The sequence below is a fragment of the Protopterus annectens genome, chromosome 12.part0 (assembly GCF_019279795.1).
Source record: "Protopterus annectens isolate FY-2018-M chromosome 12.part0, PAN1.0, whole genome shotgun sequence".
NCBI classification, from domain to species: domain Eukaryota; kingdom Metazoa; phylum Chordata; order Ceratodontiformes; family Protopteridae; genus Protopterus; species Protopterus annectens.
In genome coordinates, this window is record NC_056746.1 from 1,296,515,230 (window position 1) to 1,296,534,856 (window position 19,627).

Consider the following 19,627-nt stretch of genomic DNA (forward strand, 5'->3'; position numbering starts at 1 on the left):
CAGTAGGCAACCTCCACATCCACTGCCTTCCTCAGAGGAGTACCTATCAGGGACATATTGGAAGCGGCCACCTGGACCTCTGTCCATACCTTTACAAAGCATTGCCACCTACCTCTCTTTTCTAAGTCTAGGGCGGGGTTTGCCTCTGCAATTCTACAGGGCCTCCTGATCCATATCTTGGACTCTAACCATCCTTCCACCCTTTACCTCAGCTTTGGGAATCCTTCCACAGGTGATGACTGCAACAGTGAAACACGAAGAACATAGTACAGTTGTGTACACTTACCATAAATGTAGATGTTTGAGTGTATTCACTGTTGCATTCTTGGTTTCCCTCCCTCCATCCCCCATTTCATATCTTCCCCTAAGGGGACACATGCTTCCCTAGGTGGCGCTCAGCCACCAGGACCACTTCTCTCTGTTCCCTTGTGCTTCTGACGGGTTAGGGCAAGAAAAACTGATGTAATGACATCGGCTGCCTTGCTTTATAGTACTGACGACCTGACGTCAGACTACAGGTGACAGCAGCTGGCGCACAAAAACATTGACTCTGGTATTTTGGCCAACCGAGGGCTACCACAGCAGGGATAACCCACAGGTGATGACTGCAACAGTGAATACACTCGAACATCCACATTTATGGTAAGTGTGCACAACTGTACTTTCCTTGTTTGAGTTTCAGCTCCTTTTTCTATTTCTTTACCTTCCTGACTTCTGTTAAGATATTATATGCTGTCTTCTATGGACAGCAAACTTGATCTGAAGTATGTTAGGCGGGCAGGGCATTATGATAAAGTGAGGACCTCAAGGGTTTAGATCCAAGGATCTGGTTGAAGTGGCAGAGTCGGATCAAAGACCAATCAGTTCAGGAAGAAAATGAAAATGGACAGCATAGATGAAGTCATGATGAGTACGTAACTTTTTTTTTTTTTTTTTTGCAAGTGAGCAAGCCTCCTATATACCCCCACACACACACACACCCCAAATTTATGTATTCCAACTCCACAGCTGCACCACAGTGGAGAAAACGCGGGGGGGGGGTCAGAAAAGCAGTTCCTTCAGCTCACACAGTACAACACATTGCAGTGAAGCTTACTGCAAAATTAAAGTTTCAAAGTAAAACTGCTCAACAGAAATTCCATTATCCTTCTGTGACCTAGCCCCTTAGTCATATACCTAAGAGTCATCGACACATGTTTCTCCCAGTCAGTAGTTTTTTAAAGATGAATATTTAAATTATTTTAGTATTAAACCCATAAAAGACATGCACAAAAAATATTTTTTGATGAGGAAGCTCCCCCTCCCTGCACCTCCTTAACTCAGTGGTCGCACAACACTGGGAAAAGGTGGAACCCCAAAAGCACTTCTCAGTCTGCAACGGTACAACACATTGCAGTGAAACAGAGATTGCAATTAAACTTTTGAATTAAATCTCCTCAAAGGAAATTTCATCACTGACCTGTAGCAAAGTCCTGTAGCATTGTTATGAATAGTCTCACAGAAGAAGAGAATGCAGTTACTGTGCTGGGGAATACATACGTTCTGGAAGGTGAAATAATGCTTTTTTCTTGCTCTACCAAAAGAACCATGTTGTTCACTGACTTTGTGGTTGGGCTTTATCTCTAGTACTGAGCTTAAATGCTGTATGGATGAGGCCCAGTCCTCAGGCATTCTTATGGTTTCATGTACAGATGATGTTTTAGATTGTCAAGAAAATGGTACATACTGACCTGCATACACACATACAAACATATAAATATTCAAATGTTTCAGGCACGGACAGTAATGCCCTTCTAGGCTGGAAATATACCAAAACAGTTATTCCCGTAAGTGTCCAGGGTGTTCTGAAATGTCTAAATTAGTGCATGCTTTAATGTAATTTGTTAGCATATTACATGCAGCAGCTACTCTCAGAGAACTGTTCAGTACACCTCTCATTCTATATAATCTTTTACATTGGGTCTAAAGATTCTTTGCTACTTTTTGATAACTCCAAACATTCTTAGAGGTAGATGTCTGTAAATGCCCTTTATACCTGATTAAAGTCTCCTCTTAAATGTCTGCATGTGAAACTGTACAAGTTCAGATATTATATCTACTATATCATAATAACTTAAATTTTCACATCCATTGATGCCCATGATGTATTTCCTGTGTACTCTTTCCAATTTACTCATACTTGTTTTCTTGTAAGGTCTCCATGTTGTTATTCCATACTCAAGTTTGGTTCTAATGTAACCAATAAACAATTTTATCATGTCTGATTTTCTAGACTTTATAAATCTTTTTATACAACTTCTAGTTCTGTAACTATCATTAACCAACTGGTTGATATGATACAAAAAAACTGAAAGCTGGATCTAGTTCCTTAAATGAATCTACAGTTTCAGTCGTGTGCTATATTAAAAAAATTCACGTTTTACTCTGAAGCTGGATCTAGTTCCTTAAATGAATCTACAGTTTCAGTCGTGTGCTATATTAAAAAAATTCACGTTTTACTCTGAAGCTGGATCTAGTTCCTTAAATGAATCTACAGTTTCAGTCGTGTGCTATATTAAAAAAATCACCTTTTACTCTGACTCCCAAGTCTCATAGTCTTAGTTTTTGATGTATTTATCCGCATGTTATTCTCCTGTGCCCAAATGGTTAACTTAGTCAAGTTATTTTGCAGACATGTCACATGCTGTCACACATGTAAACAGTGTTAAAGTGCAACAAATAAATAAATAACAAAGAGATTTACCTTTTAGTCTTGATTCAAGAATAATGCTTCAGGATGTGCAAAGTACTAGTTTATTCCATATAAACAGCACTGGGACACTGCCTTCACAAAATTTTCAAATCAGTCTCAAAACGAAGAATACTACTACTGCATATATATGTTTTCTTATCAATTTCATGCATGCAGACCTTTGATGTAACGTATCATCTGAAGTTGTTAATCTTCCTATTCATCACTGATGGGTTCGGTTCTGAGCCCTTGGAACCGAGTCGGCCTTATACCAAGCTTGCGTGCACCAAAAATTCTCGTGCTAAGCTGCTACCCACAATTCCCTTTACTCAGTTACCTCAGATCTCGTTTGCCGTGCAGCCATATAGCAGCGTTTCACCAAGATCTCCAGCTAAGTGATTTATCTTATACATTTACAAGTTTTTGTAAAAGTTTTTTCTTGTTTATTGTTTGTTCTTTGATATCTTTCCATACCGCACTCTACCCATCTGTTTCTTACCATTGTTGGTATTTTGAACTTTCTACCCTTGTGGTATCTTGTTACCATTGTTGGTATTTTGATCTTTCTACCCCTTGTGGTATCATGTTACCATTGTTGGTATTTTGAACTTTCTACCCTTGTGGTATCTTGTTACCATTGTTGGTATTTTGAACTTTCTACCCTTGTGGTATCTTGTTACCATTGTTGGTATTTTGAACTTTCTACCCTTGTGGTATCTTGTTACCATTGTTGGTATTTTGAACTTTCTACCCTTGTGGTATCTTGTTACCATTGTTGGTATTTTGAACTTTCTACCCTTGTGGTATCTTGTTACCATTGTTGGTATTTTGATCTTTCTACCCTTGTGGTATCTTGTTACCATTGTCGGTATTTTGAACTTTCTACCCTTGTGGTATCTTGTTACCATTGTCGGTATTTTGATCTTTCTACCCTTGTGGTATCTTGTTACCATTGTCGGTATTTTGAACTTTCTACCCTTGTGGTATCTTGTTACCATTGTTGGTATTTTGAACTTTCTACCCTTGTGGTATCTTGTTACCATTGTTGGTATTTTGAACTTTCTACCCTTGTGGTATCTTGTTACCATTGTTGGTATTTTGATCTTTCTACCCTTGTGGTATCTTGTTACCATTGTCGGTATTTTGAACTTTCTACCCTTGTGGTATCTTGTTACCATTGTTGGTATTTTGATCTTTCTACCCTTGTGGTATCTTGTTACCATTGTCGGTATTTTGAACTTTCTACCCTTGTGGTATCTTGTTACCATTGTTGGTATTTTGAACTTTCTACCCTTGTGGTATCTTGTTACCATTGTTGGTATTTTGAACTTTCTACCCTTGTGGTATCTTGTTACCATTGTTGGTATTTTGATCTTTCTACCCTTGTGGTATCTTGTTACCATTGTCGGTATTTTGAACTTTCTACCCTTGTGGTATCTTGTTACCATTGTTGGTATTTTGATCTTTCTACCCTTGTGGTATCTTGTTACCATTGTCGGTATTTTGAACTTTCTACCCTTGTGGTATCTTGTTACCATTGTCGGTATTTCCTCTCTCTTCATTTCCCCCACTTTCCTCACTCTTTCCCTTTTGTGTGAATGTGTTCTGTTATGTCTGTGAAAAAGGGAACTACGGGATTTAAACTCTGCTCTTCTTGCAGTGGTAAACTTCCAAATAGCAACCTTCATGAAGAGTGTGTGTACTGTTTGGAGGTTCCGCATTTGTCGGTGAAACCCCCGTGTGATATTTGTGCTAGCTTCAGTCAGTGGACGCTGAATGAATGTCGGAATAAATTGATTCTGAAGGGCCTGCTTTCATCACCTTTTTCGCCTTTTTATTATATGAACACTTGACAAATGTATTTTTAAAACACAAACCACCTGGCCTAATAATCTGTCTTTTGACCTTGTATCCTGTAGTACCAGTACACACTACCTTACAAACATTCTTGCAGTGATTCATCTCCCAGCCTGAGACGGCCAGAGCTTACAAAAGATTTTTGGCACATTGTTTGTTTTCTTCCCTCCATTACATTTTGAAACCAGACTCTTTTAAACATAGCAACATCCCTTAACTCCTTCAGCACTTACTTTGCCTTCAATTTTCTGTCAGTATACTGTAATGTGATAATGAAAAGAGAATGCAGTTGTAAGGCATTTGAAATATGAAATTACATCTTATGTGAAACTGTATTTTGTGTAATTGTGCATCTATTTTACCTTTGAATTTTAACATAAACATATTATAAACATTGTATTTGACTCATTTGTGAAGAAACTGCAAGTTAATATGCATTTTGTGAAGAATGCCATGAGACAATATATTTTCCTTAACAACAGTTTACCCATTTTTAAGTTATCTGCATACAAACTGTAGAACACCTCAGATGAAAAAATAGATCTGAAAGATACAACCTAAAGAAGTATGGGTCTAGGACAGAGCCCTGTGGGTCACTCTGATTCTAACGTAGAAGTTCACCTGTCCAATTGCTGTGTAATACTTGTCATGTCCTGTATGTAAGCCATGCAACTATCCATCCTGTCAAGAATACACCTCTACCTAGCTGTTCTAATTTATTGATCAGTGTTTTGTGTATGACCCTATCAAATGCTAAAGATGTCTATATAAATTAGATCACAGCACACTTTTTCAATTATATATGTTATTAAAATTAGATCACAGCACAATTTTTTCTGTTATAGATGTTGTTATATTGTTATAGAACATTATGTTGCAGGTGGTTATAGATCTATGTTCTACATATGCTTGCTGATACATGGTTTCAAGTCCTAATCTTTCCAGCTGTGACAATAATTTATCCAAAATAATTTTCTCCATTATTTTCCACAACATGAAAGTAAACTTATGGGACTGTATAACTCTGAATTTGTCCTATTTCCCTTTCGCTTAAAGTCCGGTTTAACACGTGCATGTCTACAATCTTGAGGAATCTCCCCATTATTAAATGACCTAGTGAATAACCGATATAAAAGTACTTTAAAGTCATGACAAAGTGTTCTCATGTCATTATTGCTAATTCCACCTCCTCCTCCCTGTACTTTGAGTTCAGTTGGCATAGTTCTTTTTCAAAATAGTGTATTTGAATTTTTAAAATAGACGCTGATAGGAAAGTTTATCATCCCTTTTGTAGGGTCAAACTGCTTTGCAGAAGATTTTGTAACTATATCAGTAATCGGTTGTGTTTGAGAATAATTTTTGAATCTACGCACAGTTCATCAATTTGTATGTGTTTATTTCTAACAAATCTTATGTACTTATAAAATGGCTTCCTATTATATTCAGTATCTAAAAGTTTCTTAATTTTTTTCTTGATTTTTGTCTCTCACTCAGATTTGCCTGTCCAGCTTGTTTATTTCAGTTTTTAAAGTTATAGTTTGCCCTGTTTTCCAATTCTTATATTTTTTTATCTCTCACCTTAATTGAGTATTTTTGTTCTTATGGAAATTATCCTCCTGACCTTGTCTGCATAGATCCTGATGTTATTTTTTTTTACACAGTTTTTCTTTCAAAATGTGCCACATTCCTTCTGCAGTTTTTCCATTAAGCATATCACTGCAATTAGTTTTACAAAGTAACCGTTTTGCTTCCGTATAGTCTAGTCTGTTATTAATCTTCTGTGCATTGTTTAGATTTCAGTTTGGCAGAATTATCTTGTAACATTTTGCTTTTATAACCTCATGAACACTACACATCAATGGTAGTAAAATATCACATGAAGTAAACGTCATTTCTTTAGGATTACAAACAATGTCTGGTATGTTTTGTTCCTGGTAGGCTTTTTTACAATCCGAATCAATTGTTGCTCCTGAAGATATGTTGCAAGTAATTTTTTACTAACGTTGTTAAATCAATAATATTATATTTTGTTTCTGGTAAATTTACGTCCCCTGCAGCTATTATTTTCCTTAATGCGTTTCTTGTAAGAAATGTAGGAATTCCTCTAGGTCATCAGCACTTGACTTTGATGGTCTATACACTCCAACAATTGTTATATATTTAAAGGTTGCCTTCATTGCCATACCTGCACAATCTACAGTTTTGGTGTTACAATTGAACATGTAATAATCACAGGTCTCGTAACAATCTTTAATCGCTATCACAACAACTCCACCTGATTTTTTTGTTAAAATGTTTGTTGAAGTGAAGACATTTATACCCCTTCAGAACTGGTTTCCAGTCATTGTTCTTTAACCATGTTTCACAAACAATATCAATAGCAATCTTGTGGGAATGTGGCAAATTTTCAAGTAAAAAAAACTTTATTACTAATGCTCCTAGCATTTACAACCATCAGAGCTACATCAGGTGTTGTGGTGAACTGTTAATTTCTGATCTGGCAAAAATTACGTCTTTATGTTGGTCAAATATTGCAATATATCCTCTACACAAATTCTCTTCCCTTGTCTTGACATGTGCCATCCTGTCTAAACATGTGTGCTCAAAATTAGGCTTGGATACTCTACAGATTTCCATTTTTAATGGACCATTTTTGTGATGTAGATATTTACCCCAAAAATCTTTTCATTCATGTTGACCTTATCTGACCTTTCTATATGGGATTTTTGAAAAAATACATCCTAACTCCTTTGCAAACTATGCTGAGAGGTATGTAAGTTGCCTACTAACAGAGTCCTTCCAGATGAGATCATTTGTACCAACATGAATAAAATAAGCTCCATAACTCCTTAAATTAAAGCATTCTAAAGCCTGCCTCACATCTGGTATTTTTGCTCCTGACAAGCATAATACCATTTAGTGTTCATTATCTTCTTTGCAAAATAATATAAATTCTTCTAAATATTCAATCTCCAGTTACAAGTATATAATTTCTGAACAGATCTGAAGAATCTTCAACTTCTAATTCAGTATTATCTGCTTTATCAGTTGTTACAAATGAATGATCTTCATCACCATTAGTCTTATTAATCCCATGTCTTCATAGCTTATTACATTTGCAAACATACAGTTTTCATCCAGCTGTTCTTGTACTTCCACATCTTTATCCACATTATCAGCTTCAGTCTTCCTCTTCTTTTTTCTTACAGTAATGTTTTTCAGTCCTTCAAAGTTTAGTTTTGATATCTTCCTTTTCACCTGCTCCTTGCCTCATTTTTTTTTGTTTTGTTTTACTATGTTCAGTATTGGAAAAATTATGCATTTTTCTGTAGACTGAATGTTTTCTCATTGAAAAATACAATCTTCCCCTTAATCTGTGTATTGCATAGCAAAATCATGTCCTTTTTATTTTACATTTTCTTTGTATTATAGACAGTAATCAAATTATTTTTCTTCCTTGTTTTTTGTTGTGAAATTCTTCCTTTCTTTTTTTCTTCTACATGATGTGAATCCTAAGTTTGTTGAATACTTGTCTCCTAGATTCCAAAGTTGTCATCAGCAATTACAAGCGTTTCTTGTTTAATAATATGCACGGAGGTAAGACATGATTTCAAGAAGATTTGCCACCTAAGGTTTTAAAGAGTATCATGTTTAATAGAGTTGAGTGAATTTTACTGACTATAGACACTTGCTTTCCTAAATGTGTTTTGCTTGCACTTAGTCTAATATTGTTTGTATCATCACTCCAGTCATTATGTGTAGTAGCAGTTTTCCAAGCTGTGACATTTGAACAAATACAGTCATCATCAGTAAGTCTAGATTTACTACTTATAATAGTGAGCAAATCATCCAACTTTTAACATGAGGAACCCAGGTCACCATTGTTATCGGGTGTTACATTTAAATATGCATAGCATTTAGTACACTGAATCCATTTTCAGCTACAAACGATTAAAGAATTTTAAAATAAAAGAATAATTAAAATTAGTTGCTTCAAAGAAATTTTACTTGCACTTCCATGAGAAAATCATGCAAACAATATGCAACTAAATAAGTGCACGGAAGTCTTCACTCGATCCTACCATACCATTTGTGCTAGTCATACAAATGCTGGAGTCCCTTTACATCATGCGCATTCACACCTCGTTATAACAGTTAAGATGAATAAATCACAAACCAACACAGGATTGTTTCAGATAAGCTCTGGATTATGCTCTCTGCAGCTTGTGTGCATTTAGAGATGACTTGGGCCCCTTGCCTTGGTAGATTTACAGCTTTCGTATTTAACCAAAAAATCTGTCTGACATAACTTGTATGTACATTTCATTTTGTAACAAAATAAACATAGTCACTGTTCATTCAGCAATAAAACTTTGAGCAATCCACTGTAGCCTTTTGAATGATACAGTGTATTATTTTACTTTATATTTCACTTTGTAATGCTATATTAGCTTATTTGTTTCTTAAATTAATATTGTCTTCTGACTGTGTTCCCAAAGGCAGAGAATATAATGCTGCTGGAGTTAGATATGCCCAATCGAACCACAAGAGAATATGAGGGACCAGCTATTGCCCCCAAAGTGCAAGCAGCGCTGGAAGCTGCTTTTCAGGATGAAGCTGATATTCAAGTGGATGCATCAACTTTAGAAAGTTCATCAGTCAAAAAATCCAAGTCCAGGTAAGGCTAAAGGGTAGTTTTGAAGTAATTTTTAAAGGTCCTCTGTACTTTAATGACATTTAACATCTATCCTTAGGCATTGGTAGGAAAAATAAAATACCATAGTTGGTGTTTGATGCTGTTCTCTCCACCTGTTAAGCATTTTATCAGCGGAATGCAAGTTTATCTTGAAGAAAGTATGGTCTGTTGTATCTATACTAAAGCATGAGTAAGTACAGTATGTCTTAAAATAATCCTCTTACTATCCCGAAGATGTAGACATTCAAGATATAAAAGTAGCAGTAGAACTATTTTTTATTTAATTATTGAAATTAATGAGCTAGAAAAACTGACATTACCTGTTTAAAAACAGGAAAGAAACACTGAATACAGGCACAATACTCAAAATTGTAAAATGGTGAGAAAGGGCAGCTGGTTGATCTCTGAAGAACATTTATTGGAGGATGTGGTGGGGCTGCAAAATTCTTAGTGTTCAGGTGCCTTTTTTGGAAATAAATAAGTCTTGGCAGTGTCTTTGATAGCAAGGGCATGAGTTAGGCAACAATCACAGAGTCACAAAAGGATTCTGAATATAGTGAAATGGAGCACACAGGACTGATTTTTAATTTAGCATTAACTGAAAATCAGCACATTTGGTATTATACTATGTTTTACGTTAATAATACTTCTTTCTTTGAAATGTGTGGTTTTTTATCAGCAATTACAGAGTTTCTAGTTTAATAATAATATGCCTGGAAGTAAGACAAAATGTCCAGATGAGTTGCCACCTAAGGTTTTAAAGAGTTGGCAAGTGGCACATTGTCAGATTGGAAGTTGGCACAAGTTAATTCCTTATATAAGAGTGTATCTATGAAAGAGCCCAGTTATTGTAGTCATGTTCGTTGTGCTCTCAAGGAGATGTTACTAGGTGGTGAGTTGGTGGAGATCCTGAATTTTATTTCTTGCATTAGATGTCATTGCTTCATACAGTAGCAGTTGTGGTAGTCCTCCTTGATAATTTTGTATTACTAGGGCACTACTGAGGTAAGTAATTTGGAACCCTTTAGTCGTGGTGTACCATAGCTTCATCAAGATCTTTGATATTATGACTTTTCAAAATGGCTGCACACTGTAACAGGCTGATTGGAGCCCCCCCCCCCCCCAGTAGAAAAACTGAAAAATTGATTAAAACGCCAGTAAAAGCTATACATTTGAGTAATTTCACTGCCTGGCACCATCAAAAAAGAAATTTGGAGAAAGGAAGTGAAAATCAACCAGAAAAGAATAAAAACATGTGGCTAGGAAGAACTTTACAGGGTGTTAAGCAAAACCCAGTTCATGTTTCATCTTTTGCACAGATTGCTTCCAGTAATTTAGGGGATAAATTAAATGCATTCAGAGGTATGTAAAATAAGTAATACACTGAAGGAATATACAACGTGAAATGGCAAAAGGCTGGAAGAATCAGCAAAAGCTTTAAGTAGCTATTCAGGTAAACTGTTAAAACTGCAGAAGTCTCAGACTGAGATGAAAGTAAGACCAGCTGAACCTGAAGTTTGTCAAGAAGAGCTGTTTCAAAAAATAGGAAAGTTAACAGGCAGAGCACACAGAGAATCTGAGATGAGATTTTTTTGGCAAAAAATGGAAGGAATAGAGTGCATTAGTTTTATAAGCATACAGATAAGCAACATGACTATTGTTTACAGCAGAATTTGTTAATTGAGAGGGCATAGTGTGTACGTTCTAAGTCTGACCATCAGATAAATGCAATCATACCAGCAGAAACAGCTGCTCCTGCAAAACTATGACTGAAGAGAAAGGTATTAAAAACTGAAGACACTGGAGTGTTTGAGGAAAATGATTGTTTGCTGTACACCAGGCAGAAGAGAAGCAAGTTTATTCCAGTAATCAGGGAATGTTGAGTGACAGTTGCGAGATTCAGGGTGATATGTCCATCTGTCATCAAAATATTTCTTCTAGAGGAGCAAGTACATTTTTGGAACTGGAACAGTCCAAGAAGAAAATTTAAAAAAAAATTAGTCAACAAAGAGTGAAACAGCAAACTGAAAGGGGACTCTGTATTTCTCTTTTAACAATACAAATGGCCATAGGGAGACTTTGTCCAGTGAAAACTTTTTTGTTGCTCCAAAATAAAATGCTTGACTGACGGAAAAAAATCCCAGAGCTGACTTGAGGAATGAACTTGAAACAGTGACTGCTGTTGAGAGGTTGAGATGAAGAGTTAGAAAAGCAGAACCACTGAGAAATTAGTAAATGAGTGGGAGAACAGTAAAGCTTTAATCTATTGCGATATGGGCTGGATCTGTGAACTGTGGTTCTGCAAGAAGTGACTGAAGATGGCTTGAAATTTTAACTGTGTTAAACAGATAAAATAAATATATAGCATAGATCCTACTTTGTCATTAATCTTTTAAAGGACACTGAATGGACTGAAGAAGGACCTGTAAGTAAAATAGTTTTATTGTCAATATTTGCATAAAAATGCCCTTGTTAAAAAAAAAAAAAAAAAATGTAAGTTGCATGTTATTTTGTAAAGTAGTTCTGTATAATATGTAGTCAGAGGTACTCTGAATGTGAGGTGTAGTGAGTTTTATAGGTTCATAGGTGGTTACTAGGCTACTGGACTTAGAGCCATTTGAAGGTCTGCCAAGCATATTCCAAATTTACCAAAATGTTGCTGACATGCATTAGTACCCCAAGGAATTTTTTCTGTTATGATACATATTTGTATACATCAAGCATCCACAGGCTTCCCTTGACTATTAGGGACATAGGTGCCAAATCAGGGATAAATTTGTGATTTCTCATCCATTGGTGCCAAACCAGGGATAAATTGGCGATTTCTCATCCATTGGTCTATGCAATATTTTTGTTCTTCTAAGAAGTTAAGTTTGAATAGGGTTAGGGTTGACCTTTGCTTCACGTGGGTGGGAAGTTTGTTCCAGAGAGGAGGTAATCTTTGAGACACATACTTGTCCCTGTAACATGTCCTGTTTGTGTCAAAGAGAAGGTTTAGGTCCTTAAATTTGGGTATTTCTGATAGTGTTTGTTTTGCAAATGTGCGACAAAGTCATCAGTGTAGGATCAGAAGATGCCTTAAAAGCTATGTATAGATCGCCACTCAGCAATCTATAGGAGACTGGATACAAGGGATAGGGCTTTCTGACAGTCCACATAGAATTTGTTTACTCTCTGCATTCTTTTTGTGAGGAACCTCAGTAGTCTCTCAAACTGTTGCAAGTGCCTGGTCAAGTACATGCCGAAAGGTGCACTGTACTCAGCAACTGGTCTGATGAGAGCCAAGTACAGTGGGACAGTGACCTCCTTGGACCTGGGTGTCATGCCTTTACCTATACATTGTGCAATGTAAAATGATTTTCTCACCGCAGTAGACATGAGGTAGTCAAAAGTCAGGTTACTGTCAACATGTGTTCCTAGATCCCTGACCACTGGGTCTTAATTTAAGGGTGTATTATCAGTGTAGTAATTTCCAAGGGTGACCATCTTTACAAAGGGTATTGTTATGCATTTTTTACATTAAGTTTTAGTCCATAGCTTTGACACCATTTTTTTTTGGTCTGCATCGGGCCTCCTTGAAGGGCATCTGTGTTTTTAGGGTTTCATTAACCATGCATAGTGTGCAGTCACCTGCAGACTTGGTCAGCCAGATGCCCTTGACATTTTGCCTTAACTTCAGAGAAGTTGGTGCCAAAAAGTAGAGGACCCAGCACCATTGTCTGTGGGATTCCAATAGTGACTGCCCTCTTTATGGTGGTGCATTCCCCTATCCTAACTTCAGGTGTCCTGTCATTGAGCCAGCTGGCTATCCATCAGGTGGCATTTCAATTTATGCCTAATTTTGTAAGTTTATCTACAATGCCTGAGTAAGGTATTTTGTCAAATGCCTTGGTCAAGTAAGGTAGACAATGTACACCATTTTCCGTTGTCCATAGCTTTAGTGGCCTTCTTAAAGAAGTCCACCAGTTTAAGTAGTCATGACCTGCTTTTGTGAAAACTGAAATGAGTAGGGTCCAGTGTCTGCAGGTTTCCTGTCATTGTTTATCAGATCCAGGATATTTTTTTCCATGGCCTTGCATGAGGCTAGTCAAACTTGTGGGTCTGTAGTTTCCTAGATCCACCCCCTTATAGGAGTAACTGTTGCAGTCTCCCACTCATTATTTTTTTAAATGCCTGTATTAAAACATCACATAAAACATAGGCACACATACATTAACAAAAAAGAAAACAACCCATATTAACATTTTTACATTTATACACATTATACATTACACGTTCTCTTTCTTTATAACTATCAGTCCAGCATTATATAAATCACTCAGTACCTGCCTTGCCTTAAACCTCACTGTTCCCTTGTAAATTGCCTTTCCAGGCTCCCTTGCCAATTTTTCTAACCACCTGTGATTTATTATAGTTATGTAATATTTTATATGCTGTAGTAATTATCCCTTTGTAATAGCAGCTTCTGTTTTAAACTCGACTAAGTACTCTGTCACTTAGGACTCCCCTATCCCATTCTCTTTCCCCGTACTCTAATCAGTCCCTGATAGGGAAAGCAGTCTCTAACCTGCAGTCCAAACTTCTTGGCTTCATCCCATTCTATTACCTTTTCCTCCATAGTTATGTGCTCCTAACAGATTGGTTCCTTTGCCAGCTTTCTGCAATAAACTCAGTGCCCCTCTTGCCTATTTTCTTTATTGGCAAACACTCCTTTCCCCATTCATGTGTTGGCTTTCATGTCCTTCCATGCTACTGTTGCAGTATTCATTACATTTGGAATTCCCTGCCTAGGGCAGCCCAACATCCGGCATGTATACCTAAGTCTAAGGTTGTTTTAAGGTGCGCCATGCAACACACACATGCTGCTCAAACAGCATAACGTAAAGGTGACATCCAGACGTACCACCCTCGGAATTTTTTCCCGTCAGTCTGAATGCCATTTCTTGATCATTGGTCTGAATGCCTACATTCTGTTCCTGGTTTCTGAGCTGTTGCAGTTAAGTGCCCCTCTGGGGTTTCTTGTTTACTTGTCTTTTGGTTGCTTGTGAGATTTCATGTCATCCAAGAAGGGTAGATGACATTGTGGGAGACAGATTCCCAATAAAGACGGTCACAAACAGTGTTTGTTTTGACTTGGCGTCATGCAAGACCATACATCCTGTTCCATCTATCAGGCTTTTGTACCAAAAACTCTGTGTAGTAGGCTTTCTTCCTTGGCGCTGTTTCTAGAGAATCAGCAACTTAAATTTCTCACTAAAAATATTATAGAGGGAACTTCCCACCCCGCGGGATAGCCGTCAGGAAAGAAAGAGACTAGGAAGCCTAAGTCAGAATCTTCCATTGTCCAGCCTCTGCCAGCTATTTCTCCCAAGGTGAGTGAATGCTTGGAGGTTTGCCTGGCTTTGTTGTCGGATTCCTCTGCCATGATCGAGTTGGAGGCCAGCAGGGATCCGACTTTAAGCACGTCTGATGAGGCTTTGCAGGTGTCCATTTCAGACATTCAGGGGGAACCACGGTTAATTATTTTCAAGAGGTCTAGGAGTGTTCCTCAGATTTTAGTCAGAGAAGAAGCCCCTACTACTATTATTGAATGCCATCCTAGGTCAGAGCCTTCCAAGTTTTATAAGGCAGTTGTCGCATTCAAAAACACTAAACATGTTTCTCCTCCCCTTAAGGATACACAAAGTGACTGGCAGGCCTTCACTCAGGGTTTAATGCTTTGATGGCATTAAAACCTCCTCAAGGTGTTTTCTGTTCCAGCTCCCCCTTGGTCCTCTACTCGACTTAAAAGACCCAAGGAACAAGATTCCTCTGAAGAGGAGTTAGATTCTGATGAGGAATCCCTTGCTTACTCTTCTCAAATTCCTTCTCCTTTGGGCTATGGGTCAGAGGAAGAGGAATCTGCCAGTCCTGATACTCCCTTTGAAGAGATTTCTTTTGGGGACACAATCTTCAGGATGATGGAGTTTTTTAAATGGGATTGTGCCCAGGTCTCTGAGATCCGTAAAAGGTATTATGAGTTGCTGCTGATGGAATCTCCCAAACCTTCTACTGTTCCTCCTGTTTTGGCTGCTTTGTTGAATGCATGTTCCAGTGCCTCTAAAGCTCCTGATTCTTAGCCCCCTGCTCCAAGAAATCTGATAGGTTGTATAGGGTGTCTGAGGATTGTAACTTTTGCACAAGTGTCCTGATGTTGGCCCGTCAGTGGTGTCTGTAGCCTCTGACAAACCCTCTCAATTGCTTCCTTCACCAAAATTGCTGCCTTTTGATAAAGATAGCAGAACAATGGAAAGGCTAGGTAAGAAGATTTACACCTCTGCTACCTTGGCTTTTATGGCTATTTATTATGAGATCTATATGTCCAGGTATGTGTTGTCTCTCCTATCTCAGGCTTGTCAGGTTATTTCTGATCTTCCAGACTCTGAGGATAAAACTTCTGCTCTTTCCCTGTTGAGGAGTTCCTCACAGGTGGCTCGTCATTCCATCAAGTGTAGTTATGAAACAGCAGATGCCTCTTCTAGGGCTGCTGCTTTTGGGTCAGTCATGAGGGGGTATTCTGGGCTTTGGCTTCATCCATTGCCTGACGATATCAAGGCTAAGTTGATGGATGGTTTCTTGATAATAGACAATTGTTTTAGGAATCTGCTGTTGATTTGTTTGTCCCTTCAGCATAAGGGGAAGGCTTTACAGGAAATCAGACGTGTAATTACCCCGATAAGCCAGCCTTTGTTCGCAGACAATCTCTCCCTCTTCCTACAGGCAAAAAGGGTGGCAAGCGGGCTCCTCCTGCTAAGGCTACTCAGACTTCAGGGACTCAGAAGTCTTCTTTTCCAGATAAACCAGATGCTGTCTATCTGTTTCTTACCAACCACATTCCACTTTCTCTTTGCCTTTCTTGTTTGGCTACAGATTACTCAGGCTTCCTGAATTCTTTCCATTTATTCGCCAGGGGTATTTCATGCTGCAGAAATCCCTTCCCCCTTTTATGGGCATTCCTCAGCCTACTCAGGAACAATTACCCTTTTTCCCAGAGGTGCTTCGAGACCTTTTAACTTGGGATACTTTTCAAGTGGTGCCTGTGTCCCAAAGGGGAGGAGGTTTTACTCCAGGATGTTTCAAGTACCCAGAAAAGAGGGTACTTGGGATACCAATTCTAGACCTCTCTCATCTAAACTCTTTTCTGAAGGTCCCTTCAGACTCATTTCCCTCTTTTCCTTTCTCAGGCTTATATGGTGTCTCTGGATCTCAGGGATGCTTATCCCATATTCCAATCCATCCCCTTTTCAGGAAGTTTTTGCTTTTCTCTGTTGCTTCCTGACATTTTCAATTTTCTGCTTTGCCCTTTGGCCTTTCTACTGCCCCAAAGGTATTCACTAAATGCCTCTCTCCTGTGATTGCTTTTTGCAGGCTTCAGGGGATCCAAGTATTTCCCTACTTGGACTACCTGCTTTTTCAGTCATCCTCTCCAGAGATTCTGTTGCAGAAGCTCTGTTTTGTCTTCTCTCTTCTTCAGAGCCTAGGGTTTACAGTAAACTTCATAAAGTGTTCTCTGACTCCCTGTCAAGACCATGTTTTTCTGGACTGCAGGATTCAGATGGTGCCTATGCTAGCATCCCTGCCTCCTCCCAAGGCATTAACTGTCATTTCCTTCTTCCACACTCTTCTTCCTCTGGCCTCCATTATAGCCAGGGAGTTTATGAGAGTTCTGAAATTCATGGCATCCACCACCCCTATGCTTCCTGTGGCCAAACTCTACATGAGAAAGTTTCAGTGGTTCTGAAGTCAGTTTGGCTTCGGCATGCACATCCTCTGGAATTTGTAGTTCCTCTTCTACCTTGTCTCAAAAAAGAACTTCACTGGTGGATCCAGCAGTTGTGTCTAAATCTAGGGCTCCCTTTTCATCCCTGTCTTCCCTCTCAGGAGCTGTTCAGATGCCTTCAGATGTGGGATGGGGAGCAGCTTTTGGCTTCCTAAAGGTGTAGACAGTCTTGCCTCCTCTTCAACAGAAGGATCACATACATGTCAAAGAGATGAGAGCCCTTCTGCTAGCTCTTCAGGCTTTTCATCCTCTTTTCTCCCAGGGACCTCTCAAAGTATTTACAGACAAACAGGGGGGAACAAGATCTTATCTTCTTTGCCAGTTGGCACTCCTGGTTTGGGGTCTTACTGTCCAGTATCAAGTGACTTTTCAGGCAGTTTACATTCCCTCCAGAAAAAAACACTGTGGCAGACACTCTGAGCAGGTCCTTAACTCAGTCTCACAAATAGATGATTCACAGTGATGTGTTTCTAGACATTGTCCACCAGTGGGCTACTCCTCGAATAGATCTTTTTACCTCCCCTCTGAACAGACAACTTCCTCTATTTTGTGCCAGATTCCCTGGTCCTGTGGTGTGGAAGGTGGATGCTCTCTCTTTTTCTTGGAAAGAGATGTTTCTTTCTGCTATCCCTCCCCTTCCCCTCATTGCAAAAATCCAGTTCGGAATAGAATAGGATGCTCCCAAAATCTTGTTGGTGACTCCCTCTTGGCCGAGACAACACTGATTCCCTCTTCTTCCGCATTTAGCCAAGGGCAATCATCACAGGTTACCTCAAAGGGTGAACCTACTCACACGGGGCAAGGGATCTCTCATCCATCTCTGCCTGTCCACTCTTCAACTGACTGTGTGAGTGATAGGATTTTGATTCCAGATAGACACCTTTTTTTTTTCCTGAGGACATGCTTAAGGTCCTGCAGGAGACCAGAAAATCCAGTACTAGGAAATCCTACTTATACAATGAAAGAGGTTTTCTGACTTCTCTTATAACCTGGATCCACTTTCTCTGTGAATTGCTCAGTGCTGGTTTGGCCTATTTTTCTGTTAAGGCCCACTTATCAGATATCTCTGCATGTCAGCTTTTATCTCCTCTTTTAGCTTCTAGATTTGAAGCAAAACAATTCTTTAAAGGTGTTCTTCATATTAGGCCTCCCAGGAAGCCTGTTCCTCCTCCCTGGGATCTTAATTTTGTTTTGGAAAAAATTGACTCGCACTCCTTTTTAGCCTGCTGCTTCAGCTTCCTTGCAACATTGCTCTTGGAAGACTGTTCTTTTGTTGGTCCTTACTTCTGCCAGATGGGTGTCTGAGCTTCAAACCCTTATGGTTTTGCCTCCGTTTTTGGTGTTTCATAAGGACAGGTTATCCTTGCATACTAATCATTCTTTTATGCCCAAGGTGGTTAATGAGTTGTCCCTTAGACAGTCTTCATTTGCCCACTTTTTCCCCTTCTCTACAATCTGCTAGTGAGAAGGTGCTGCACATGTTAGATGTGCATAGACAACTCAAGATTTTATTTGCATAAGACTAACACTATTAGGAAATCTGATCCGCTTTTTGTTTCCTTTCATAACACGAAGATGCCAAACAGGAACAAAAGGATGAGCCACTCCACAGTAAAAAAATGCACCTGTTCAGGCCAAATACAATAAAACCAATTCTGGACTTTACTGAAGAAAATAAAACAAATGATAAGCGCTTTCATCCTGACCACTTCAGAACTTCATCAGATAATGAATTAATTTACATAAACCATTTATATAGTACAGAAGAAACTGGGTAAAACAATCATTAAAAGTTAATAAGTTATTTAAAATGACACACCCCCCTTAAAGAAAAATCATGTAAAAACCAAGCTTTGTATATGACAACTGGTTAAAATGCATAAATAAATGCGGAAAATTCAAACTGTATTTTAAAAACATAATAAAATATATATAATTTAATAGTACAGAAGAAATATAAAATTAAAAAAAATAAACACTTATCTTTCTAAAGCTTTTTAGTTTCAACAGAGAGCTAATGGAAATGTGTTCATTTAGGCCTGGTCAACTTGATGCATTGAGACGCATTTGCCAGTAAACCTTTCTCCTTTCTAACAAAAGTGACCAGGCACCACCTCAAGGTTCTGTTTTAATATTGTCAATGACAGTGAAGTGAAGAGAGTGACCAGTATTTTCCATAATGCGTTTACTAAGTCCATTTGTATCTTTTTTTGATTTTATATCATACAAATGTTCGTAAATTCAGTTCTTTAATTTAGGGTCAGTTTTTCCAATGTAAAAACAGCTACAACAGTTACATAGGGCACAATAAATAATCATTTCAGATCCACAGTTAAATTTTTGATGTAATTTCATTTCAGAGTTGTTTATCAGAAAAATGCCCCCTTCCTTAATGTGTTTGCAATATTTATACATGCCACACTTTTTCATATGCCCAACATTATTCACTCCCTTTGGTTTCATCTCAAAAATGTTATTTTAAGTTTCTGCCTTTCTTGAATACTATGGTGGGTGTGAATCAATG

The 19,627-nt window shown here is 38.2% G+C and overlaps 1 protein-coding gene across 2 annotated transcripts in view; it reads left to right on the forward strand.

Annotated features, from left to right (window-relative positions):
* KIF3B (kinesin family member 3B) overlaps positions 1 to 19,627 on the forward strand; it is a 446,778-nt gene that overhangs the window by 382,671 nt on the left and 44,480 nt on the right. For both annotated transcript variants that reach the window (XM_044090351.1, XM_044090350.1), the window contains exon 8: positions 9,088 to 9,266. In XM_044090351.1, coding sequence (XP_043946286.1) covers positions 9,088 to 9,266 — 179 coding nt within the window. The remainder of the gene's footprint in view (positions 1 to 9,087; positions 9,267 to 19,627) is intronic.